The sequence below is a fragment of the Pipistrellus hanaki genome, assembly GCF_964339955.1.
Source record: "Pipistrellus hanaki genome assembly, chromosome: 15".
NCBI lineage: Eukaryota > Metazoa > Chordata > Mammalia > Chiroptera > Vespertilionidae > Pipistrellus > Pipistrellus hanaki.
In genome coordinates, this window is record NC_140517.1 from 42,413,962 (window position 1) to 42,441,864 (window position 27,903).

The 27,903-nt window shown below is 43.6% G+C and overlaps 1 protein-coding gene and 1 pseudogene across 4 annotated transcripts; one reads left to right on the top strand and one right to left on the bottom strand.

Annotated features, from left to right (window-relative positions):
• Positions 1-1,713: 1,713 nt before the first annotated feature.
• On the top strand, positions 1,714-2,854 carry LOC311633878 (centrin-2-like; annotated as a pseudogene). The gene is made up of 2 exons: positions 1,714-1,757; positions 2,172-2,854. The product of its transcript is annotated as a centrin-2-like (transcript).
• ZNF180 (zinc finger protein 180) lies at positions 2,613-27,182 on the bottom strand. 3 transcript variants are annotated; one of them, XM_084860723.1, is made up of 5 exons: positions 26,896-27,174; positions 23,073-23,160; positions 17,178-17,252; positions 11,638-11,761; positions 2,613-10,522 (listed from the first exon to the last, which is right to left on the bottom strand). In XM_084860723.1, exons 1-5 carry the CDS (start codon positions 27,165-27,167, stop codon positions 8,796-8,798), a joined length of 2,286 nt encoding a protein of 761 aa, XP_084716849.1. In that variant the 5' UTR covers positions 27,168-27,174; the 3' UTR covers positions 2,613-8,795. The 3 variants fall into 3 exon arrangements, with proteins under 3 accessions (XP_084716849.1, XP_084716851.1, XP_084716850.1); XM_084860725.1 differs by lacking the exon at positions 11,638-11,761 and having other exon boundaries at positions 2,613-6,474; positions 26,896-27,182; XM_084860724.1 differs by lacking the exon at positions 11,638-11,761.
• Positions 27,183-27,903: the final 721 nt, after the last annotated feature.

Genomic DNA, 27,903 nt, shown 5'->3' on the forward strand with positions numbered 1-27,903 from the left:
CTATGAATGACAATGGCCCATGTTGGAAGCCGCCCATTGCCTGCACTAGCAGAGAGGTGTTGACAGGGAACCCAGAAGGCTGGGGACCTTGAGCTCTGAAAGGTCGGAGCTCTGCACCCACTGTTTAGTTGAGGCAATGGGAGCTGAAGCAACTTCCACCCGCTAGTTTTACGTAAATCCTTGCTGATGGGCTATTATTGGAATTGCCTGCCTAAGGGCTATGGGTGTATCCCAAAACCTGAATAAAAGGGATAGCAAGGCCAGAGCAAAGTGAATCCTTCCTCTTTAGCTGGGCTCACGCCTGGCCCCCAATTCCCAAATTTATATTTGCTTGTCTAGTCTCTTTCCTTTGTGTGCAGCCTGCTCCAGAACCCGAACCCTGAACCCTGAACCAGGCAGGATGTCGGGGAACACTCACAACTGAGCCTTCGACACGGGACCTCTGGGGTGGATGATATTTTGCCTAGAGAGAAGAAAGGAAGAATTCACTGAAAAGGTGGGGAAGAATTCAACCTATAGGTGAGGGAAATTCACCACACCCAAAGCCAACGATCAGCTGCAGAAGTCCGATCTGTAAGTGGGGTGGGAATGTCTTTTTCAGCCAGGCTAATGGGGCAGAATTAGGTTAGAAAGTAAACTTTGTTGTAGACTTTTGGTTTGCATGCTTAAGGAATTAAAGTTTTAGAAGGTATTCTCTTACCGTTTTTGTTTGACGTTATAGAACATAACCCTTGATTTCCTGAAGAAGATATCTTAGATCTTGAATGTTTGGCAAAAAGTTGGTCAAAACTTGAAAAAAAAAGCTCAGCAGCAGGGGAATATCTTGCCTCCAAACTGTTTCTCCATGGAGAACACAATACTGCGTTTGCTAGAGCCTTTAGAGAGGCTGAGGAGGAGTCTCCTCCCAGGCTCCCTCCGCTCCGAGAGGAGCAGGAAGAAAAAACGGGAGGAATGGCCTTTATGCCCCCCTCCACCTCCATGTCCTAATCCTGAAACATCTGATTCGTCGCCAATAGAATCATCCATACAGAGAGCCATCAGAGAAGGAGTGAAGGACATGTCAGTGGAAGAAAGGCTTGCTTTTCCTGTTTTACAAGTAGCTGATCCACAGCTCCCAAATCAGATAATAAGACACCATGAAAAAAATGATTTTAAAATGATAAAAGCTTTATGAGAAAGCATTGTTCAAAACAGTCTGATGGCTCCTTTTACAGGAGAAATTATGAATAATATTTCTGAAGCATTCTTAGCTCCTTATGATTGGTATTCTCTGACTTGAGCAACTCTGGATGGAGGAGATTATTCACTATGGAAGGAAGAATATTTGGAGAAATGTCGAGAGCAAGCCCATGCAAATAGAGGGCCGAATGCTCAAATAAGTTATGAAATGCTGGCAGGACTGGGACAGTATATGGATGTACAAAATCAGCTACATTATGTGCCACAGGCATATGAGCAAATTAGACTTTGTGGAAAGGAGAGCTTGGTGGGATTTACCAGCAAAAGAGGACGGAGTGCAGGGGCCTACAGAGTCATTTTCTGACTTTGTGGCTCGTCTCACTCGAGCAGTGAGACGACAGATTGAACATGAGACAGCAGGAGATATTTTAATTCAACAATTAGCTTATGAAAATGCCAATGCTGATTGTAAGAAATGTCTGACGCATCTAAGACAAGACAGTACCATTACAGAAATGATTGGAGCATGTCAGAATGTGGGATCAGGCACTTTTCAAGCAAATTTACTCGCTGCTGCAGTAAGTGGGAAATAAGAGGTGTTGTATGTGTGGAAAAACTTGCCGAGAAGGTCAAGGCCTTCTTGGCTGATCCATCTGCTTTTGTGGCTGCTGCCCCTGTGGCCGCTGCAGCCCCAGCTAAGGTTGAAACAAAGGAAGAGTCGGAGGAGTCGGAAAAGGACATGGGATTTGGTCTCTTTGATTAATTACCAAAAAGCAACCAGCCTAGCCAACTATTTGAGAAACAAGGAAATAAAGGCTTACTTCTCTTAAAAAAAAAAAAAGGAAAACAGCCCCTCAACCCACACCCAGCCCCCACATGCTCACCGGGCTTGCCTGACCCTCTCCACAAACTGTTCCAGGGCAAAGAAGACACGGATTCCCCAAAGGCCTCTAGCGTTGAGGCAGACATGGCGTCATCTTTCCCGTGAAAAGGGTGAGTCCTAAGCTGGAGCTTTCTAACGAGCAGATACAGGAGATCCGTCAAGCTTTTGATCTCTTCGATAACTGATGCAACTGGGACCATTGATGTTAAGGAAATGAAGGTGGTGATGAGAGCACTGAGCTTTGATCCCAAGAAAGAAGAGATTACGAAGATGATAAGTGAAGCTGATAAGGGACAGGAAAAATGAATTTCAATGACTTCTTGACTGTGATAACTCAAAAAAATGTGAGAAAGAGAAAGAGAGCAAAGAAGAAATCCTGAAAGCTTTCGAGCTTTTTGATGGTGATGAAACTGGGACCATATTGTTCAACAATCTCAAACGTGTAGCCACAGGGTTGGGTGAGAACACCACTGATGAGGAGCTTCAGGAAATGACTGACGAAGCTGATCGAGATGGAGACGGGGAAGCCAATAAACAAGGATTCCTGCGCTTCATGAAAAAGACCAGCCTTTATTAAGAGTATTCTCCTACTCTAAGCATACACAATTAGTTTCAGTGCCTGTTATTGTGGGAAGCCTGGTTTTTGAGAACACAAATGTTTTTCCCCACTAACCTTGCTGTTATACTTTAGTAATAACCTCACATCCGTTTTCAACTTTTGCAAGTATTCTTTGACAGTAAGGTCTTTGTAACTGCTTCCTTTAATTCTCCAAAAAAAAAAAAGAACAAGAGCACGTTAGAGCTTTCACCCACTTGCCATTCTACCTTGTATTGCTTCGCTCTTGTCATGCAGTCCCACATTTATGCCACCACAGAAAGACTTCTCAGGCAAACACATGTAACTTTGTCACCACAAACAGCAGGCATATCTCTATGATGGTTCTGGTTTTAATGCACACCTTTCTCTTTTAAAATATCCAGTGAACTCTCTCACTTGCATTTGGATGTGTTTTTCCTAGTGCCTTTGTCTTAAAATAAAGCATTTCTTACTTAGGAAAAAAAAAAAAAAAAAAGAATAGAGGGAAAACAATTTTAGTGGACACTGGAGCAGATGCCAGTGTTATCAGCAAAGAATTCTGGCCTCCAAGTTGGTCCACGGCAGAAGCTTTGGGCTCAGTTATGGGGGTGGGAGTTCCTGATAACACACAACATAGTGCTGCAGTGTTAAGGTGGCAAGATAGGGAAGGACAGATAGGATGGTTTCAGCCCCACATCGTTTCTGGAACTGCAGTCAACTTATGGGGCCGGGATGTCTTAGAAGGTATATAGACACGCATTATTACCGGCAAAGGATAGCAGTTAATGACTCAGATGGCATATCAGACTAGTCAAGGCTTAGGAAAAAATGATCAGGGAATTAAAGAGCCCATCCAAGCCAAAGGAAACCCAGGAAGATGAGGATTAGGATATCAACTTTTGAAGGTGCTGTCACTGCTCAGTCTCCTCACCCTCATGCTGATCCTATACAATGGAAAGGTGATAGACCTGTATGGGTGGATCAGTGGCCATTAACAAAGGAGAAATTAAGTCATATTCATGAATTAATACAAGAACAAATAGAAGCTGGTCACATAGAACCTTCCAATAGTCCTTGGAATACGCCTATATTTACAATCCCTAAAAAGGCCACAGGAAAATGGCGATTGTTACATGATCTTTGAGCAGTTAATGCTACTATGCATACCATGGGAGCTTTACAACCTGGACTCCCAGCGCCTTCACAAATCCCTTTAAATTGGTCTCTCAGGGTAGTATATCTTGAAGATTATTTTTTCGCCATTCCCTTGGCATCTCAAGATAAACAGCGATTTGCATTTTCAGTGCCATCTATGAATAATATAGAACCCATGAAAAGATAACAATGGAAGGTTTTACCTCAAGGAATGGCCTATTGCCCTACTTTGTGCCAAAAACATGTGGCTCAAGCTGTTCAGCCTTTAAGGGACAAATATTCCCAATGTCACATTATTCATTACATGGATGGCTTGCTCTTAGCAAGCCCACGGGAAGAACAGACCTTGGCCATGTTCTCCCAATTAGAAGAGGAGCTCCCTAAATGGGGCTTAAGAATTGCTCCAGAAAAGGTACAGAAAGAAACCTTTCCAATAGCTGGGAAGCATAATTGAAAACCAAAGCATTAGGCCTCAGAAGGTGGAAATAAGAAAAGATTGTCTTAAAACTTTAAATAACTTTCAGAAATTATTAGGGGACATTAACTGGTTAAGACCTTATCTGAAGATCTCTACAGGAGAAATGACAAATTTATTTAATATACTTAGAGGTGACTCAAACTTTCCTCTCCCCGAACATTAACAGATGAAGCTAATAATGAGTCCTGAGAGTTGAACAGGCAATTTCCTCAGCCCAAGTAGCATGGGTAGAGCCTGAATTACCTTTATTGGGACAAATTAACCCTACTGCAAATAGTCCCACTGGAGTCATCTTTCAAAATAAAAACTCTTCTGCCATTATTGAATGGGTTCACCTAGGGCAGTGGTCAGAAAACTCGAGAGCCACATTCAGCTCTTTAGCCCCTTGAGTGTGGCTCTTCCACAAATTACCACATGTGGGTGCACACATACAGTGCGACTGAAACTTTGTGGCCATGTGCAGAAGTCGGTTTTCGGCCTGGACCACTATTTTGAAGAAGTGGCATTAGAACACTCAAGGGGCCAAAGAGCCGCATGTGGCTCTCGAACCGCGGTTTGCCAACCACTGACCTAGGGCATCAATCCTCTAAAACTGAAGTTATATATATAGAACTATTGGCTCAGTTAATATTTCAAATTAGAAAGCACTGTAAACAGCTTAGAGGGGAAGAGCCCCAGTGCAGCTACCTCCCCCTCACTGGGAAGCAATTAGAAATGTTATTTCAGACTGATATAAATTGGCAAATTGGGTTAAGTGGATATTCAGGGGAACTTAGATGTCACCTATTAAAAGATAAATTACTACAATTTTTATATAATATCTCCATCATTATATATATAAAAAAAATACTAGGCAGGAACCTATTCCTGGAGCTTTAACTTGTTTTTACTGATGGATCATCTAATGGGAAAGCTGCCTATCATACAATGAATTCAGACCGAGTCATACTGACCAGTCATATTTCTGTACAAAGAATCGAACTAGAAGCTATTAAGGCTGCTCTGCAGGATTTCCAAGAGCCTCTTAATATTGTCTCTAATTCTTTTTAATTTTATTTTTAAAAATATATTTTATTGATTTTTCACAGAGAGGAAGAGAGAGGGATAGAGTTAGAAACATCGATGAGAGAGAATCATCAATCAGCTGCCTCTTGCACCCCCCCTACTGGGAATGTGCCCGCAACCAAGGTACATGCCCTTGCCAGGAATCGAACCTGGGACCTTTCAGTTCGCAGGCTGATGCTCTACCACTGAGCCAAACGGTCCTGCCTCTAATTCTTTTTACATTGCAAAACTAGTGAATAGAATTGTAACTGCCCGGTTGAAATGGCTCAGTGACCAAAGCTTATTTTTACTGAAGCATTTTTGGTTGACCATTTTTTAATTAAAAGACTATCTTTCCTATAAAGGGAAATTATTGGGAAAATGACAGAAATTAATATTTTTGTTTATTTATTGAATATATCTTAATCAAAATACGTGGTAACCACAAATCACCATCTGGGAACTGATATAATAAACACAGATGACTCATATATTCAACCTGGCCAGTAAAACACACACATAGCCAAACACATACTCCATTCAAAAAATTTTTGCCATTTCAGAAACTTCATTTTCAATGAAATGTTTTTAACATTTACTCAAGAGATTACTTTGCAATAAATCACTTACCAAACTTGAAATCTTCATGGTCCTTCTTCTTGGGCCACATAGCTTTATATGTATTTGTAAAATCATAGTTCCTTGCCTTCAAAGTAAAATTCAACGTGCCCGAGAAAATAATCCACCTGTACCTAACATTAGCATTGATTTTATCTATACCTAGTGTCCTGGTGCACAGATTTGTGCACAATGTAAGAAAATTAATTAGAAGGTGGCCAGTGGGGCGGGACTGAACAAGAGGGGCCAGACACGCCCTGGAGCCAACCTCCCAGCTGGTCGCAGCTAGGGCAGCACCACAGCTCAAAGGGTGTCTGTGAAGTGAGCAGGGTCCCTCCAGCATATGGGGTCCCTTCGCCTGCCCTGTGGGGATTGGGCTGAAACTGGCTCTCCAACATCCTCCAAAGGGTCCTGGGTTGCAAGATGGGTTTTTGGGTGACCCACCTCAGAATAGGACTCCCTCCTCTCTGGTTCTGAGGTGCATCACTTGAGAACTGCCAAGTCACTGCAGCTCGGCAGCTCCTGTGTTGAGTCTTCCCCCTGTTGATTAGTGACCAATAGGATGGTCACTTAGCCTTTTATATACAGAGAGATAATAACGGGGGAGGTGGCTAATAATGTCCCATTGCTAACTTAGAATTTTTTCTTTTCTTTCTAACTTAGAATTTTCACAATTTTATGTCATCTCCAAAAGGCAATGCATGGAGAATCCCTGTGTCCCATTATCTGTACAGTTATGGACTAATGAAGATTCTCTTGGGGTGAGGCGCCAGTTTTCCAGCCATTAACACTTGTTCTCCCAGAACTTCAATCACTACCAGGTGTGTTTCACTGACTTAATCCTCAGAAATGGCTCCAGTTACTGACAATTCTTGGGGAAAAGGGGAGTGGTGGATGCGGGAAGAGACTGAACATAAACTGTGCACCTATGGATGAGGACAATGGGGGGTGGGAAAAGGGCAGAGGGTGGGGTGGGAACCTGGTGGAAGGGGGGAAAAAATGAGGAACTTTTGTAATAATATGAACAATAAAGATTGATTTAAAAAAAAGAAAAAGAAAAAAAAGAAATGGCTCCAGTTAAAGTCATGTTATAGGAACATATTTTACAAGGAAATCCCCTTATTAGATGTCACTTTACCCTTTTCTTTCTCCAGGGAATTTACCTCTATTCTCACTTCAACTATCAAAATTATTATTATTTTTATTAACTCTGGGATTAGAGGTTTCAGGTCTATAATCCACAGAATTAAAATTCATGATTTAGGAGGAAAGGTCAGAAAGACATGTGAACCAAATCTAAGGGGGGAAAAAATCAATGAGAAGCTACCAATTTTACCTCTATAAAAGCTTTCCTGTGAGCTTAATTTAGGCGATGAGCACTCAGCCAGGGCAGTGCCTTCCCATTCAGAACACTCTCATATTAAGAAACATATCTCAGCCCTAGCTGGTTTGGTTCAGTGGATAGAGCATCAGCCTGTGGACTAAAGGGTCCTGGGTTTGATTCTGGTCAAGGGGACATGCCCAGGTTACAAAGTCAATCCCCAGGTGCTTGCATGAGGCAGCTGATCAATGATTCTCTCTCATCATTGATGTTTCTATATTTCTCTCCCTTTCCCTTCCTCTCTGAAATCAATAAAAATATATTAAAAAGAAACATATTTTTTTTTTAAAAAAGATAATCTATATGGGTGGGGGGCCAAAGAAACCCACCTGTTCTTACACTGCCCATGCAACTAAGTCTCGATACATAAAATTCTTCCTGATCTAAAGTTCCAGTACCATATTCCCATGAAAATATTTCATTTTCAATGAGGAATATTCCTGAGAACTCTAGGTTCTACCCGTGTCCAGGTCATATTAATCCAATGGAAACTTCAGAACCCTGAGGAGTATCTGTTATCTGGCTGTCTGGTCTTTCCTAAATGTTCAAAGAAAATGAAAATAAATCTTTCTTGCTTGCTTTTGACTAATTTTTACTCATTATATCACTTATTATATCAAAATAGTATGCATTCAAAAAGGCCAAGCATAAACCTAAAAAATAGACACACCTAGAATCCCTTTTAATTTTGATCCACACATAAATATCTTATCATAATGGTTCTAGAAATAAATGTTCCAAACTCTTGTCCTGCATTTTTCCTTTTGCATCATAGTGATTTTCCCAATTTTTACAAAACCCTCTGTATAAGAGAAAGTACTGCATAAAAGAGAATATAAAATAGTTAGTGAAGAAATCATGTTGTCAGATGGTACACTGAACTACTGTTTTCCAACCCAATTTCTAATAACCACAGTAATTTTTCAACCTGCTCACCACCACCACCAGTGCTACTTTTTATTGGAAAAGAGGTCTATATTATTGGCAATCACTCCACAGCATATTGTCCATTTAATGGCAATTCTTTCTAAGTGCTTTCTGCAAGGAAAAGTGCCAAAGTGTATTACTTTTGCTCAGAAGGTTTCATACTGTTTGATTTTGTATGCAGAATTTTTAAATAAAATGTGAGAATCTGACTGACAGGAGTGGCTCAGTTGGTTGAGTATTGTCCCATGAACCAAAAGGTCACCTTTTCAATTCTAGTCAGGATGCATGCCTGGGTTGTGGGCTCAATCTCCAGTAGGGGTGTGCAGAAGGCAGCCAATTGATGCTTTTCTAAAATCAGTAAAAATATATATATTTTAAAAAATGTGATCTATAGTTCCTCCTTTCTTCTCCAGAACAAATTTCCAGATACATAATAGGGTTATTGGAAATCTTTTCTGCATACATTAATCTTATCCATGTTTTTCCATACATATCTTTCCTTGGAAGGGAGGAGGGAATGAAGGAATATACTCTGGCTAAAAAAAATCTCAAACTAGTTACATTCATAGGGTTTCTCTTCAGTATGAGTTGCCTGATGCCTAATAAGTTTAGAGCTATTAATGAAAGCTTTCCCACACTGATTACATGTAAAGGGTTTCTCTCCAGTATGTGTTCTTTGATGTACAATAAGTCGAGCACTCAAGCTGAATGTTTTCCCACATTGATTACATTCATAGGGCTTCTCCCCAGTATGAGTTCTCTGATGTTGAGTAAGGCATGAACTCTGCCTAAAGGATTTCCCACACTGACTGCATTCATAGGGCTTTTCCCCAGTATGAGTTCTCTGATGTACAACAAGAACATAACTCTGGCTGAATGACTTCCCACACTGACTACATTCATAGGGTTTTTCTCCTGTATGAGTTCTCTGATGCATAACAAGGTGTGAACTGCGGTTGAAAGATTTTCCACACTCGTTACATTCATAGGGTTTCTCTCCAGTATGAGTCCTCTGATGTGCCACAAGCTGGGAACTCCAGCTAAAAGATTTCCCACATTGATTACATTCAAAGGGTTTTTCTCCTGTGTGTGTTCTCTGATGGGCAACAAGTTTATAACTCTGACTAAAGGACTTTCCACATTGGTTGCATTCATAGGGTTTTTCTCCAGTGTGAATTCTTTGATGTGCAATAAGTTTATAGCTCTGGATAAATGATTTCCCACATTGATTACATTCATAGGGCTTCTCTCCCGTATGAGTTCTTTGATGTGCAATAAGCTTGTAGCTCTGCCTGAATGACTTTCCACACTGACTGCATTCATAAGGCTTCTCTCCAGTATGAGTTCTCTGATGCACAACAAGGACGTAGCTCTGGCTAAAGGATTTCCCACACTGATTACATCTATAAGGTTTCTCTCCAGTATGAGTCCTCTGATGGGAAACAAGATGAGAGCTCCGGCTGAAGGATTTCCCACATTCATTACATTCATAAGGTTTCTCCCCTGTATGCGTTCTCTGATGTGCAGCAAGATGAGAGCTCCAGTTGAAGGATTTCCTGCATTGGTTACATTCAAAGGGTTTCTCTTCAGAATTTTTCATGTTTGGAGCAAGAAATGAATTCTCAGAGATTTTACTACAGTTATATTCAATAGGAATTTTCTGTTGTTCATTATGGGATACGCTATGGTTTAAAACTTGCTCACATTCCTTAACATCAAAGGGTTTTCCTCTTGTATGTATTTTCTCATGTATATTTACAGGTGTACTATGGCTAAAAGATTGAATATTGTTGCTAAACCCACAGGATTTATCTTCTGTCTCAGTTCTTGTAAATTGAATAAGGTGAATGCTCTGGGTTTTTCCATATTCATTATTTTCACATAGTTTCTTATTGTCACTAATCATCTGATGACTGTCCACAAGAGAATGATGTAAGTTTTTAACATGAGAGACATGTTTATGAAAATGGTTTCTTATAGGTATCATCTGGGGTGAAAGAAAACTGGAATTCAAACAACTCTTTTCCTCAAGTTCATCACTTTTGCAGACTCTCTCACAAGTAATAGCATTCTTTTGAAAGAATGCCACTTTCTTAAAAAGTCTTTCTTGTTTTTCCTGTTGCTTCTCCAACTGGTCCTTACAAATACAAACTTCTTCACATGAAGATAACCAAGGATCATCTCTTGTCAGCCTTTCTAATTTCACTCCATGGGATGGTTCATCATCAATAATTCTCGGCTTTGATGTTGATTCTCTTCTTCCAAATGCAGTTGCCAAGTCTGGAAGAAAGCAAAATAAAATATCCTAGCCAAAACATGTTGGAATAGTGAAATAAAGGTAACAAGAAAGGATGCAAAATAAATGTAGATTTGTTTTCAGCTATTATAACCTGGATTGAGAATAAAGAGGGTAGGATGAAGTAATAAGCTGAAAACTACCACAGCCCAATACTATAACATGGCATTAAAATGGAATAATTTGATCACAGTTTTACTGAATATATAAGACTTTAGATACCAAATCAAAATCTTCATGTTCCAAAATAAGATCACTTATATAAACTAAAAGGATCACAAAAGAATTTTGCAATTCTTAGCAAAGTAATAAAGTGTCCTTTCTACCGTCTTTAGTGCTAAACACATGTTCAATGAAATAGAAATTAGTGTCTACATTTCTAGGAATTTTTGAAAGCATGAAACTTGTTAGCATAGCCTATGTCAGTAAGACATTAACAAACTACAACAGTGAACCAGAAAAAAGAATTGCAGACACTGTTATCCCAGAGTTCCCTAAATGCCTTAGGGTTACTATGTTCCCATGGATTCCTGTTGATTCCAAATGAGAGAGAATGGAGGTTAGCTCATAAGCAGAAGCCTGGCTGGCTAAGTCAAGCATTAAAGAGTATCTGGAAAAGTGGTGATGTATATAATCCACTAGGAGATGGGAAATGAAGAAAAATGTGGCATGCTCTATCGGGATTTTTCAATCTAATCTTCTATACCTATGATAACTCCTTTGTGACTGTTTCTCACCAGGATATGAGTGTTGGGAAATTCTTTTTATTCTCATTCAGTTGCTCCAAGTAGGAAATTGTGTCTGGTTTGAAAGATACAGGACTTTGGGTGCCTGAGCTGGAGACAAGGAAAATTACTGCAGAATTTGGTCCCAGTTTTTTGGTCTTTGGAATCATGAAGATTAAACAAGCTCTACCCAAAGAAACTGAACCTTTTCTACCCTACAAATTTAAATTTAAATTTCACCTGGGAATAAAAAAGCACAAAAAAAATCTATGTGTGTCCAAAGCCATTTTTACCTCTGAACTGCAAAATTCTCAGTCAATAAGAAATAATTTCAACATACAGACTTCTTAATAAATTGGGGACCATATTCTTACCCCAAGAGACCAAGTCCCTGTGGTTCTCAAGGATCGAATCTCTGTCCAAGGTCCTCTGAGCAGGGTTCAAAATGCCCTCTTCCTGAGTGAAGTCCACAGTCACAATTTTGAAGTTTACTCCTTCCTAAAACAGGACACACATTCCTGCTCAGCTGGGCATCATTTCCCTTTAATGTTCATAGAGGAAGAAAAGTTTGACAGATGGCAGAAAGGAAACTTGATGTACTGAGATAGTTAGCATTCAAAGAATTCTAGTCAAGGAGCACATGTGTCTTCTAGGTGAGCCCTTTTGGGTTTTGGATGCTGGATCTGTTTTGCAACCCCAAAGAGAAACACCAGATAAGAACTAATATACAGCTGAAACCGGTTTGGCTCAATGGATAGAGCGTCGGCTTGGGGACTGAAAGGTCCCGGGTTCGATTCCGGTCAAGGGCATGTACATTGGTTGTGGGTATATCCTCAGTAGGGTGTGTGCAAGAGGCAGCTGATCGATGTTTCTCTCTCAAACTCTCTCTCTCCCTTCTTCTCTGTACAAAATCAATAAAATATAAAAAAAAAAAAAAACTAATATACAATTTCTCTCTTGGTAGCCTTAAAGAAAATGCTTACTTCTAGTTTGAACTGGTATACAGAATTCCCACATAGGAATTTCCTCCAAATTACCAAGAAACTAACAGAACAAGGATCAGTAATCTTTTTCTATCAAAGGTCAAAGAGTAAACATTTTAGGCTTTTCAAACTATACAGTCTGTTACAACTACTCAGCTGTAGCAAGAGAGCAGCCATAGAAGATAAACAAATGGGTGTAGCTGTATCACAATAAAATGTTATTTACACAAACAGGTTACATAGGCTGCATTTGGCTCCAGGCTCTGCTTTGCTGATGCATGAAGTAGAAGATGAAATGTGGACCTTAATGAAGTGGAGGTTAAAAGCACTGAATTTGGAAAAAAAAAGAGACTTAGTTTTTCTCACCTATAAATAGTATATGTCTGAATTAAAAAAATAAACCTAATGTGACAATCTGTGTATTAATGGTGAGTTTATTCTATATTAGGCTTAATCATACCCAACTCATTGGGTTGCTGAGTCACTTGTGATGATGAATATAATCACATTAGCAATTATTATTGTCTGAAAACCCTGAGAAATTAAATGACAGCCAATGTGACCTTTAGTCTTCAGATGACAGTTTTATTTGTCTACACAGACCTGCCCTGTAGAGCCTTCAGGAGATGTTCAGGCATTACTGCCATATAAAAATCACTGCCTCCTCTGAGCAGGAAAGGACCTATTTCCAAAACTACTGGGCAGGAACTCTGATCCAGAAAAAAGAAGTGCTAAGGGTGACCTGTCCTTATCCAAAGGCAGCAAAAGCCAGGGAAGTTGAATGTCACTAGCCACCAAAGGTTTTTTAAATAGACCAGATTTTATTAAGCTGAAATTCATGAATAGGACACAAGGTCTGTGAGTGCCAAGAAACTCCAAGTGAAATGCTGCTGTTCTGCATTTTTCTATGTTGGGGTCAAACATTTCACCAAAATCTCAAAGATTTTCATGATTAGCCCAAAATGGGATTGAGAAATGTCATTTGCAAACTGTAACTGCTATTGAATATGGATCTATTCTATTCTATATGGATCTATTCTATATTCTAACCTCTATTCCATGTTTCCTTTTAATAAATATGCACTCTTTTTTACTATTTAATGAGGTACCTATTCAAGCTTGTTTAAATATCAAATAAATAATACTAGACTAGCACCTCCCACTCCATACCAGCTAAATGTTCTCGAAGTTCCACACTTTCTTATCATTTGCATAATGGTCAATTTGTCACTAGGCTACAGTCCATGAAGGAAAGTAGAATGTATTTATAGTTTGCTACTGTAACTCCAGTGCTTAGCATATTTACTGTTGGTGTACAGTAAATACTAAATCTATATTTGGTAAATTATATCAATACATTAATCAATAGAATTAATAGACTTTATAATTAAATAAAAGACCTGAATAATCCTGGTCCAAAGTCTATTTTTTTAAATTAAATCTTTATTGTTGAAAGCATTACATAAATCCACTTGCCCCATTAACCCTTCTAGCCCACCCCAGGCTTTCATCACCCTATTGTCTGTGTCCACAGTATGTGTATATATGCGTACAAGTTCATTGGTTGATCTTTTCCCACCCACCCACCTACCCTCCCCATCTTCTCTCTGAAGTTCAACAGTTTGTTTACGCTTCTATGACTTATTCTATTTTTGATCATCAGTTTACTTGGTTCATTAGATTCCATATATGAATGAGATCATGTGATACTTGTCTTTCCTTTGACTGGCTTATTTCACTTAGCATAATATTCTTCAGGTCCCTCCATGCTGTCTCATAGGTTAAAAGATCCTTCCTTCCTTTATTTATTTATTTATTTATTTATTTATTTTTATTTTTTTATTGCTGCATAGTATTCTATGGTATAAATGCATCACCGCTTTTTATCCACTCATCTATTGATGGGCACTTGGGCTGTTTCCAGATCTTAGCTATTGTAAATTGTGCTGTTATGAACATTGAGGTGTATACATTCTTTCTGATTGATGTTTTGAGTCTGGTCCAAATTCTGATTTAGGTCTTCTCCTCTCACCTGAAACGCAAAGGGCCTATCACATACCTACTTGAAAAAAGTCCTTCAATATGTGGACACTGGCTTTTCTGAACTACTATCCCCACTTACTCTATTCTGTCTCACCTGGCCCCAAGTCCCCACTCCTCCAAAGTCCTTCTCAAACCTTTCCACTGTGTCCCTGGGAACTCATCTGCTATAATAATGAAATCCTACGGCTTCAACATCTTCACTGAATATCCCCTCTACATCCCTGCGTTAATAGAAACCTACCTTTCCCCCCTGTGGACTCCTTCCTCCACAGATCTCCCAGGCTGAGGGTGGTCATGCTCTCCCATCCAAGGGTGGGGGGTGGAGAGGAGTGATGTGAGTCCTCCCAATTACATTGAAACCCTTATCACTTACCATACTTCTTAAGAGTTTTGTCCTACCAACCTCTGGAACCAACACGATCATCCCCTGAAGACTTATAATACCCAATATTCATTCCCCATTTCAAGAACTTGAAATTGTTTCACCTTCCATTGTCTATAGCAGCGATTTTCAATATTTTTCATCTCATGGCACATACAAACTATTAATAGAATTGTGAGGAACACCAAAAAATATACTACATTTTTGACAATCTGACAAAAAGAATACAATTTTATTAACTTACAAAAAATAATAGTAATTACCTACCCTTTCTGCTCCAAATTGACTTTTTTTAAAAAAACAAACAGGGATATATATATATATATATATATATATATATATATATATATATATTAACTAATCACAACCTTACTGTGCAATGTGACCAATAAGATATAACTCTATTATATGACCTATATATTTATGGTTCAAGATAGGGCATTCACACTGGATGGCTATTGTTTTGGCTGTTGTCAGTTTTTAATATGACACTCTAAGGGAAAAGAAGTCAGTACCCCTGACTAAATAGTCAGATATTGTATGTTTTAAAAATTCTTATGGCACACCAATGAGCCTGCAGCAGCACCCTGGTTGAAAATCACTGGTCTATAGCATCAATTTGTAGAGTTCTCTGATAATACTATAAAAATAACTGACTTTAAGGAAGCACTTACTGTGTAGTGCCAGGCATTGTGCTTATCCATGACACAAATTATCATTCAATTCTCACTAGGTTTTTGTGAGAAAATTCTATTAGTAACACCAATTTTTCAGATGAAGAACTAGAGAAATTAACATATGCCTAAAGTTGGTAGCTGGTCTACAACCTCACGGTTACTTGACATCAGAGGTTGTGTTCTTAGTCATCAATTCACATGGCTAGCCACACTTCCAGACCCTAAAAGTGCTCTTCAGCACCCCACTCTTAGGGTGAGACCCCAGACCTAACAAAACATTCTACCTCTCAAATCACACACATAGAATGGCCTACTCTTTGATTATATCACATTACTATTTTTTAAAAAATATTTTATTGATTTTTTACAGAAAGGAAGGGAGAGGGATAGAGAGCTAGAAACATAGATGAGAGAGAAACATCGACCAGCTGCCTCCTGCACACCCCCCACTGGGGATGTGCCGGCAACCAATGCACATGCCCATGCCCTTGACCGGAATCAAACCTGGGACTCTTCAGTCCACAGACAGACGCTCCACCACTGAGCCAAACTGGTTTCGGCACATTACTATTTTTTTATTACAACATCAGATTAAATTTTTTTTTCAATTACAGTTTATATTCAATGTTGTTTTGTATTAGTTTCATATGTACAGCATTGTAGTTAGACAATCATATACTTTTCGCAAAGTGGTCCCCACAGTATTTTCAGCACACACCTACCTGGCACTGGAAATACATAATTGTTACAATATTATTTGACTATATTTCCTATGCTGTACTTTACATCCCGTGACTATTTTGTAACTACCAATCTGTTCTCAATCTCTTCGCCTTTTATACCCAGCCCCCCTAACCACATCCTCTCTGGCAACTTCTCCACTTTACTTGTTCAATTACTCCCTTTACCTTTCTCATCCTTGGAGCCATTACTTTATTGACATGTCTACTATTACTATCTATCAATAGTCTATATTCTTTTCCTTTCTAGTTAGTATCCTCTTTTATTTTTTCTGTCTTAATTATTCAGTTTAGAGTCTGGAGATCATTCATTTTAATCCTATTTAATATTAAAAAATTCTCTTTCAAATATTACCTTGACCTATCGGGGCTTCCACTGAATGCTTGTGACTACAAAAACTAAACCAATCTGAATGTCAATCTACCATCTATGGAAAGTAGGTTACAGAATGCTCCCCTTTAGGAGAGGAGAAACGTGCAGAAGCAGCTGGATAGTGTTATCAATTAATGGTCACTTCAGATAATCCCTTCAGATCCTCCAGCAACCCTGATATGTTCTCCCATAATCCAAAACTACTACTTTAAGACTTCTCTACACATGTCAAATGTCTCTCCATTCCAATCCCCACCCTCAGAGCCAATAGATACAGGAACTTCAGAGGCAAATCTAAGCTTTCACCTAACTCAGTCTCATTAGCCCTTTATGCGTCTTTCTTCCTCTGGAGAGCCATTTACTCACATACACTCTGAATTAATTCCCCTGGCACTGATCAAGGACTCTGCTTTATAGTTTTATCTTCTCTCTCTCCTGACCATTAACTGCCCCCCCCCCCCACTAATTCCTTCCTGCAAACACCTGTGAGTCATACCTTTTCAATTCTTTAAGAAAAAAAATTTAAAAAGCCCTTCAACTTCAAATGTCCTGACAGCTATCACTCTCTTCAGTCTTTCACGTGATCACCAAGTTTCTGTGAATTTATCTCCATTTCCATCACTTTCTACTCACTTCCCAGTTCACTTCAATCTGGCTTCTGCTACCAAACAGTCACACACATTTCTCAATGTAAAGAGGCCATGTGTCCAACTCACCTGGGATGGGACAGCCATTGGCCCAGAATCTTCTCTCTCGACCTTGATGATAATTTCTTGAGGAAGGAGAGAGTCCTGAGAAAGTAAAACAGGTGAGAGAAAGGAAATTAAAGGGAGCTCCATCACAGCTCAAAGCTCATTGTAATCAGGCTAGGATTTGACGTACCACCTGTTTTAATGCATCCCACCAACCAAACTCCTGCTCCCTCCCCTTGGTAAGCTCGAGTGAGTCTTGTGGGGGGTGGGGGTGGAGGGGTGTATCTGGCGGGTCACTGAAACATCAGACCTGTGTCTCTGTGGACCTTCCAGGCCAGCCCAGGTGCCAGCCAAGTGAGTGACCCCAGGCACTACGTAGAAGAAATGTCCAGCTGGCCCCTGCCGGACCTCAGAATTGTAAGCAAGTAAGACAGAATACAGCATGACCAAAGAATGACCGAGGGGGGGAAATCAATAAATTAACTTCATGAAACATTTGGCATAAAGCACCATCAATAAAGGCAACAGCAATAGAAGATCTACTGTGAAGACTCCTTCCAAATCGGTGAGAAAAAGGCAGCCGCCACTAAGAAATGGACAGAGGAAAAGACTATGAAGAAATGAAACAGCCAGTGAACATACAAAAGGATGCTCACCTCGTTAAACTAGATAAAACCAAGTCTCTATTTCTATCATTATCTCTCTCTATATTAGAGGTCATCAATTCACACTGGTACCTCCGATTATAATTCAACACATTTTATTCTAGCTTTCCTGTTTTCCGTATTGACACCTTCCTACTCCTGCATCCAACATTCACTTACATTTACTGATTTGCTCAAAGCCCTTGTATATAGCCAAAATCCCAACCATGTGGAGTGTTTCTTTTGCCTGTTGCTTACAATTCCTCCTGTGGTGGCCCACTAGTCAAGAGCTTCATATACTCTTAGTGGAAGTTTAACTTGACCAACCTTTCTGCACTGGCAATATATATAAAACACTTGAGGATGTGTTTTTACTGATAGGAGAGAGAGAGAGGTGGAGAGAGGGAGGAAGGGAGGAAAAGAAACATTGATGTGAGAGAGAAACATCAATTGGTTGCCTCCTGTTCACAACCAGGGTGCTGACCATGGATCAAATCCATAACCTAGGTATGTGCCTTGACTGGGAATTGAATCTGAAACAATTTTGGTGCACAAGACAATGCTCCAACCATCTGAGCCACCTGGCCAGGCTGGACTGGCAATATATATATGTGTGTGTGTGTGTATATATATATATATATATATATATATATATATATATATATATATATATATTAATGTTTTTATTGACTTGAGAGAGAGAGAGGAAAGGAGAGGGAGAGAGAGAGACATTGATCAGTTGCCTCCCATATGCACCCTGACTGGGGATCGAACCTGCAAGCTGAGTATGTGCCCTGACTGGGAATCGAACCTGCCACCTGTCGGTGTATCGTATGATGCTCGACCAACTGAGCCACACCAGCCAGGGTAGCAATATATTTTTGAAATAACATTTTATTTGGAAATAGTTTAAGACTTGTAAGAGGTTGCAAAAATAGAACAAAGAAATCCTATGTACCCTTAGCCCAGCATCCGCTGATGTTAGTATTAACACAACCACAGTATACTGTCAAAATTAGAAAACTGATATTGGTACAGTATTTTTAACTCAGGCACAAACTTTTTTTCAGATTTTGTCAGTTTTGCCGAGACCGGTTTGGCTCAGTGGATAGAGCGTTGGCTTGGGGACTGAAGGGTCCCGGGTTCGATTCCGGTCAAGGGCATGTACCTTGGTTGCGGGCACATCCCCAGTAGGGGGTGTGCAAGAGGCAGCTGATCGATGATTCTCTCTCATTGATGTTTCTAACTCTCTATCCCTCTCTCTTCCTCTGTATAAAATCAATAAAAAATATATTTAAAAAAAAAAAAAAAAAAAAAAAAGATTTTGTCAGTTTTTGTAGATACTCTTTGCTTTTATTTTTATTTTTATTTTTTTAAAAATATATTTTATTGATTTTTTACAGAGAGGAATAGAGAATTAGAAATATCGATGAGAGAGAATCATCGATCGGCTGCCTCTTGCACACCCCCTACTGGGGATGTGCCCGCAACCAAGGTACATGCCCTTGACCGGAATCGAACCCGGGGCCTTTCAGTCCGCAGACCTAAGCTCTACCACTGAGCCAAACCGGTTTCGGCTATTTTTATCTTTTTAATGGGAATATTTTTAACATAATATACTATTCAATAAGTCTACTTGTATTTCATTAGCAAATAATAGAAAATACACTTAGATGTATGTATGTACAAGAAAATTCACTAAAGGGTTACATTATCCTAGCTAAATGGGAGGATGCATTAAATAATGTTCATCAGTGAGTGGTTAAATAAATGATGCTTCATCCAGATAAATGAAAACTATGTAGCAGTCGAGAGAAGAGACAAATTTGCCTAAACTGATGTTTATAAATGAGAGAAAGATGTTGAATAACACATTGTTGAATAAAAAAAAAATCTATAAAATATGAATAGAGTTCTACAGAATATAAGCATACACAAAAAAGTCAGGACAGTCTCCAAAGCATTAAAAGCAGTTATTTTGGGAAGGAAAGAATTGAGGAGCAGGTTCACAGTCTATGTTTTAATACTGTATCTATTTTTTAATAATACTTATTTCCCTTAATCAGAAACCAGCAAAAATATTTCTCTCTTGAAAAATCACTTTGAAACCAAATAACTCCTAAGAGTGTTGTGTGTGTGTATTTCATATATATATATAGATAGATAGATAGATATAGATATAGATATTGATTTTTTACAGAGAGGAAGGGAGAGGGATAGAGTTAGAAACATCAATGAGAGAGAAACATCAACCAGCTGCCTTCGGTACACCCCCACTGGGGATGTGCCCGCCACCAAAGTACATGCCCTTGACTGGAATTGAACCTGGGACCCTTCTGTCCACAGGCTGACACTCTATCCACTGAGCCAAACCAGTCAGGGCTGTGTGTATTTCTTATACATATATACAGGAGTGGGCAAAAGTAGGTTTAAAGTTATAATATCTATATCTACCTAATAAAAGAGTAACATGCTAATTGACCACAACTTCATGATGCCCACCAGCCAATCAGGAGTATGCAAATTAACCCAACAAAGATGGCAGGTTAATTTGCATATGCAGGCCCTGAGTGGCTGGGGGTGGGGTGGGACGCTTGCATCTTCGCTTCTGCACCACCCCTAGCCACTCCAGGCCTCTGGGCAGTGTGGGAGAGTGGAAAGGTGGCTACGGGCTGGAGCAGAAAGTCGGCTCCAGCCAGAGCGACGGCGGTGCCAGCAGCCAGGGGAAGGAAGGCCCATTCTTGCATGAATCTTCATGAACTGGGCCTCCAATACTATCTAATAAAAGAGCAACATGCAGATTGACCATACCTGTGCTACAGCCACAAGCCATGCCCACCAGCCAATCAGGAGCGAGAATGCAAATTAACCCAACCAAGATGGCTGCGGCCATGGAGAGAGCAGGAGGCTTGGGTTTCCCTGGCAATAGAGGAAGCCCAGAGAACACTGGAATGAACTGGTGTCCAGTGGGCATTGGAGGTACTGATGTGGCTCATGACCTTCAGAATGTTGATGCAGAAATACATAGAAATGTGTGTGGTGTGTGTGTGCGCGCGGGCACATACTCCTATATTCCCTAATTCTGGCCACTCTGAGGGCCTGGGAGCAGTGACACTTTGATGCCATTTGGACTTCTACATGAATGCTGTGGGTTTTATGGACACACTGTTAACGGCTACTTAGTGTTCGGTGTTTTGCTATTACAAATAGCATTGCTGTAAGTGTTTTTGCCTATGCTTCCTTGTACACATGCACAAGAGTTTTTTGAAAAGCCCTCGACATCATGCTTGGGCTCTGAGACTCCATGCCAAGCTACTCTCATGCATGGATGACCTCAACCAGCTCAGGCTGTGACACGTCACACGAGCTGTACGCCCCCTGCCCCAGTCCCCACATGGTGCACCTGTCACTTGCTCTGGCTCTGACCCCCATGCTGGCACCCTCACTGCACTGGGCTCCTCTCTGGATGCCCTTCTCACTTGCTCTGGCCCCGTCACCCCAAACGAGATCCCTCTTCCATAGGGACACTCTGAAAACACCGAACACTGGGCTCTGACTCCTAACACCCCTTCCGGGCCCCGCCTGACGCCTCCACAGAGATGCCCTCCTCACGCTGACCAGCCGTGACACCCCACAGCTTGGAGCCCTCCCTCACGTGCAGAGGCCTGCCCAGCTCTGCCCCACCTAACGGCTTCGGGACTGCATAGTTCAGGAAGGCGAAAGCGAAATCCTAATTTAACATTTTATCTTATTTTATTTATTTTTTTAAAATATATTTTATTGATTTTTTTAAAGAGAGGAAGGGAAAGGGATAAAGAGTTAGAAACATCGATGAGAGAGAATCATCCATCAGCTGCCTCCTGCACACCCCCCATCGGGGATGTGCCCACAACCAAGTACATGCCCTTGAGCGGAATCGAACCTGGGACCCTTCAGCCCACAGGCTGACGCTCTATCCACTGAGCCAAACCGGTTTCGGCTTTTTTTAAAATATATTTATTAATTTTTTACAGAGAGAGACGGAGAGGGATAGAAAATTAGAAACATCAATGAGAGAGAATCATCGATTAGTTAATTTAACATTTTAAAGAAATTAAATATTTTCAAAGAATATTTGCTTCAGGAAAATGATTTAATTTGGTAATGTCTTAACCTATGCACTGTACAAAAGTACAACAGTGTAGATAAATAAATAAAAACACAGTGTCACCTGGAAAGTAACATACAGATAATCTTTGTTAACTGGTATATTTACTGTCTTCGAACGTATTTTTTCCTTTTTCAAATTCTCGCCCAAGGATAAGTTTTTATTGATTTTTTTTTAGAGAGGGAGGAAGGAAGAGAGAGAGAGAAAGAGAGGAACATCGATGTGAGAGAGAAACAACCATCAGCTGCCTCCTGTACACGCCCTGACCGGTGAATCGAACCTGCAGCCCTTGGAGCACAGGCTGACGCTCCAACCAACGGCCTCATCGGCCAGGGCCTAACGTATCTTCTACACACACACACAAACCACACCCCTTTTTAAAAATGTGGCCATTGCCGGAACCTATTTGGCTCAGTGGATAGAGTGTCAGCCTGCGGACTGAAGGGTCCCAGGTTCGATTCTGGTCAAGGGCATGTACCTTGGTTGCGGGCACATCCCCAGTAGGGGGTGTGCAGGAGGCAGCTGGTCGATGTTTCTCTCGCATCTATGTTTCTAGCTCTCTACCCTTCTCCCTTCTTCTGTAAAAAAATCAATAAAATATATTTACATATATTTTTTTAAATAAAATATACTTAAAATATATTTAAAAAAATAAAAATAAAAATGTGGTACTTTCTAAATGCTACTTACTTAGCTTAGATCACAAACATCCTTTTACGTCGGTAAATTTGCATTATCGCATCAATGCCTGCAGTGTGCTTCATGTCATTTTCTTACCACAATGCATCGAACTCTCCTCTTACACATTCTTTCAAGCGCTCATTCTCAGGCAAAGCCATGAGATGCTGGTCACAGGGCCTCCGTATTCTAAGGGCTTTTGATCCAGGGTGCCAAGGTCCCCCCAGAAGGAGTTATACGGATGAGAAGGGTGAAGAAACGCAGGGAGCCTCACTAAATGCATCGTGTGTAAATGTTAGGAGCCTGCTAGTCAGGAGGGGCCAAGAGCCCCCCAGAGCTGGACCCCGCCCAGGCCCCGCAGCCCAACCCTCTGGACCTGGGAGCCGCGGGGCCTGGGCGGGACCCAGCTCTGGGTCTCCGGACGAGGGGAAGGGAAGCTCGATCACTCACCTGCGTACAGGCCTCCGTCAGGGGCCCTGGGGGCTTCTCCTCCTGCTCCTCCATGCTCTCCTTCCCACACGGGCAGGGGCCTGAGGTCCTGAGTTGCAAAGGAGAAACCCTAAGTACAACCCACTCCTGTAGGTCCACCCTGGTACCCCGTCCCTGGTTAGCCTCTGCTTCTGGGATGCATTTCCCATGAGAGGTGTGCTTCTGGAGGGTCCTGCCCAGATGCCAGCCTGGAAAGCCTTGCGTGAACCTGGAGGTCCGCGGTCCCTCTCCCAGGCCGGACTCTGCAGCACCGAACGGCCCTCCCCTATCGGGGCCTCCGGATCCCGCACCAGTGAGGCCAGGCCAAGCCCAAGTGCAGCCTTCACCACCCCCACCACCTGCAGCGCAACCAGCCCCTCCCTTCCCCACTGCATCCTCAAACTCCTGCAGACACCCGGCCCATGGAGGATCCCTCCCCCCCAACCTGAAATCTGTACCCCAACCAGCATCTCTTCCTGGGGCGAGCAGCAAGGCTCTGGGATGCATGGCCCCACATCACACTCCCTGGCTACATGCAGGAAGCCAGCAACCTGTCACGATTGCCTGTCACTTCCTGCTCAAATAACCGAGCATGTGTGAGCATGTGTGAGCATGTGCGGAGAGCTCAGCTACACCGGGCCTTCCACTCTTCCGGGGCTGGCCAGCCGCTGCCAGCGCTAGCCCGGGTTCCCATCCCAAACCCTCCTGGGCCCTGAATTTGTAGCTCTGACCTGGAGACCAACCTGGATGTCCTCCGGCCTGAACTGGCAACCGAGCCGGCATGGCCTGGTAGCCTCCCAGCATGTGCCAGTGTCTCTGTACCAGCCAGATGTTTCTGGGCTGGAGAATGGAGGAGCCCCTGGCAAATCCCACGCTATGCATCTCTCTGTCTCTTTCTCTCTCTCTCTCCCTCTCTCTTACCCTCCCCTCCCTCCAGAGTTCTCAATTAACAAACTTCAGTACGGGTCACAGTGCACCTGTACCCCGAACCTGCACCCAAACCGTTTCCTCCACCAACCTCCACAGGCCCCTACTTGAGCCGCAGCTGCCTGGATTCCTGCCCAAACACCTCCGTGGGCACCTGCAGCTCAGAAAGACCCCATCTTTTTACCAACCCAGGCGGCAGCAGGCTGTGACCCGGGTGCCACCTGCACAAAGACCCCAGCACCCTTCATCTCATACCCACCTCCAGCCTCTGTTTCCCACCCACACACCTGTGTGTGCGCAGAGACTGGACAGCTCTACCCCTCTGCCGCCCAGAATCTGCAGCTGCTCCCTCTACCCACCTGAGCATCCTCGGGCGGTATCTGGGCCCTAGGGCTGCCCCTGCCTCCCCACTCTGCCCACAGGCCAGCGCATGTGTCGAGTGCAGCTGGAGCAGCCCCCAAACTAGACCTCCAGCTCCAAGGTGGGACACCCAGGCCTCTGCTCTCAGGGGCCCGATTTGGCGCTCTCTCGCTCGCTCTCTCTCTCTCTCTTTAAAATATATTTTATTGATTTTTTTTACAGAGCAGAAGAGAGTTAGAAACATCGATGAGAGAGAATCATCGATCAGCTGCCTCTTGCACACCCCCCACTGTGGATGTGCCTGCAACCAAGGTACATGCCTCTGACCGGAATCGAACCTGGGACCTTTCAGTGCTCAGGCCGACGCTCTATCCAAACCGGTTTCGGCTGACCTGGCTCTCTTTGCAGGGGCCTGTGCACGGAGGCCCCCCGCCCAGGTTTCCTTTTCCTGCTGGCACACACAGAGCAGGCTCACGCCCAGAACCTGCATCCAGGACCCGGGCTCTCTGCCAGCCTGCGGGTCTGTGCAGTCCCTGCTCTTGCGATGAGATTCTGCATCCCCCATTCCGTGCTTCAACCGAGCTGGGACCTGCAAGTCTCTGTGAGCGTTCTGGGGTCACCTGCCACCCAAACATCAGAACACACAAACAGTAGCTTAGCACAGACTTGAGCACTGGCCTGGGGTGGTCAAGCCCATGAGAGACCAGCTCCCATGGGAACTGGACCTTCCACTTCCCTCACCCAAACATGAGCGCCTAAGTCTGCAGCACACGCCGTGTCCCTCTACCAACCTGGGCCTGCTCGTGCCTGCAAGCAGAGTAGCCCTGAGCAGAGGCCCCAGGAACGCCTACTTCATAATCATGTAGGCAGCATCCTGCTTCTCTCTCCCCTCCCCCTCCCCCGCCCCCGCCCCAACCAGCTGCCCATCTGGTGGCAGCCGCTGCAGCTCTGTCCTTCTGGGCTCTGATTCTGCACCTCCAGCCCAGCATCTCCGCCAAACCCGATGCCCTTGGGCTCTGCGCCATCCTATGAGGGTCCCAGGGTTACCAGTCCCAAGCCCTGCCTCCCACTGAGAAACTGGCCCCGAACCCAAGCCCAGCACATGCAGGGAGCTCTGCCCAGATACTGCCTCTGGGCCAGCGGTTCCCAACGGGGGCACACCCCCCACACGGGGGCAATTTGGTTTTTAAGGGGGGCAATTCGAGAATGAGTGATTAACAGTGAAATTTTTTGCGTTTCTTATGGTTCTAGGAGCCTCGTATACAGTGTATAAACATATATGGTGACATATTTGTGCATTTCAGTTCCCTATTATATGTTTTGAAACTTTTTTGCTGTTTTCTCATATCACTTCATATTATTATTATTTTTAAACAATGTCGTAGTGATTTCTTCCTCAGTCCTTCACCTGTCCTTCCATTCTTTTATTTTTCTCTTTCATGGATGTCGTGTTCTTTGGAAGCTTGTTTAGACCAAGTTCATGGCCTCTTAGGCTTCCTCCACGTGAATAGGAGCTCAGTTTTGTAATAATAAGGATTGTATATCGGGGGGGGGAGGGGGGGGGAAGTGTTGGGGGAGGGGAGGAATCAGGATTTTAGAGATGCTTAGGCATGGCCCAAAAAAAGTTGGGAACCACTGCTCTAGGCCCTCCTCCCTCCCAAGAGTCTGCAGTCCATCGGCCAATCCCACTGAGAGTTGGCTGCAGCGACATTGTCTCTCCAGGGGCAAGAATCTGCAACTCCGCCAAAACCAGTTTGGCTCAGTGGATAGAGCGTCGGTCTGCGGACTGAAAGGTCCCAGGTTTGATTCCGGTCAAGGGCATGTACCTTGGTTGCGGGCACATCCCTGGTGGGAGGTGTGCAGGAGGCTGCTGGTCGATGTTTCTCTCACATTGACCTTTCTAGCTCTCTATCTCTCTCCCTTCCTCTCTGTAAAATATATATTTTTTAAAAAGAATCTGCAACTCCCACCCAGTCTCTCCACTCCCCAGGGCGGCCCCAGGCCTGGGAGAAGGGCAGAGTCTGCTCCAGGGTGCCCGAGCCAACTGCCCAGAATCTCACTCCCCACTTTCTGCTTCCTACTCAAACGCCGCCAGCTCGAGGGCCTGGGACCCCCGACACAGCCCCTCTCTCCTCCAGGAACCAGAATCTGCAAGTGAGTCCTTCATCAGCCCAGGGGCCCTCAGGTCCTCCACTACACGGGCCCAGCCTCGCACGAGGGGGAGGAGGGGTTCTCATGATGCCCCATCCCAACACCCGAGCTCAGGGCCGGACGTCCATCCACCTGAGCATCCTCAGAACCTGGACCAAGAGCACCACCTGACACAGCGCTCGCGCACGCGCAGAGCACAGTCGGGAACCGGCTGCGCCACCGGTACCTCCAACTCGGGTGACCTGAGGCTCAAGGGCCGGCCGCGCAGGTCCCCCAGATCGCCCACCCACACCCCCCATTCCAGCTGCCCGCCTAGACCATGCCGTGCGCGCACGGGACAGCCAGCGCCGCCCCGGCTGGCACCAACCTGGGCGTCTGTGGGCTCGCCGCCCGGGGCAGGCCTGTCCCAGCCTCAGGTGTTCGGGACGGGCTCGGTGAAGACAACACGTACCCCGATGCTGCATACGACGGGCTCCGGCTACGCCAGTTCCGTCCCCGCCCCAACCCGGTATTCGCGAGGCCGCCCGGGGAGACCCTCCGAAGGGCCGAGGTGCTCCTGGACAGCGAGCGTCCGAGCCTGGGCAGGGGGGTCTCCGGGGGAGACAATGGCTGCGCTTCTGGCCGAACCCGGAAGTGCATGCGGGCTGGGAAGGTCCAAACTACAATTCCCAGAAGCCTCGGCGGCGCGAGCCGCGTGGAGGGTTCCGGCGCCTCGGGGCAGGTGGGCTGGAACGGCGCTAGCAGCTTTGATCGCTGGGGGCTGCGGCTGTGCGCCTCGGGTTTGTGTGTGGCGCCTGGAGGAGAAGCGGGACCCGAGGCCGAGGTCGAGGCAAGCGTGTGTGAGGAGTGGCTGACTTGGGAAAGGCTGGCCCTGGGCCTGGCTTAATGCCCTGGAGTCACCGGAAAACCAGGATCCCATGGAGACCTCCCGGACCCCTCCCCAGCGCCTGCTAGTCCCAAACTTGGTGCGCGCCGCCGCCTCCTTTGGCCCTGAAGGCCGGAGATACTTAGTTGCTACAAATCCATTATACAGTCGGGGAGCTCATATCAAGCCCTTCAAGAATCCCGGTTTGGCAGAAACCGGTTTGGCTCAGTGAATAGAGCATCGGTCTGCGGTCTAAAGGTCTCCGGTTCAATTCGGGTCGAGGGCATGTACCTTGGTTGCGGGCACATCCCCAGTAGGGGGTGTGCAAGAGGCAGCTGATCGATGATTCTCTCTCATTGATGTTTCTGGCTCTCTATCCCTCTCCCTTCCTCTCTTTGGAAAATCAATAAAATAAAATAAAATTTAAAAAAATAATTTAAAAAAATCTGATACGTTTTGTACCTTCCCCTCCCCTTTTCCCTTTGCCTGCAACTCCGGACTCTCTCTCTC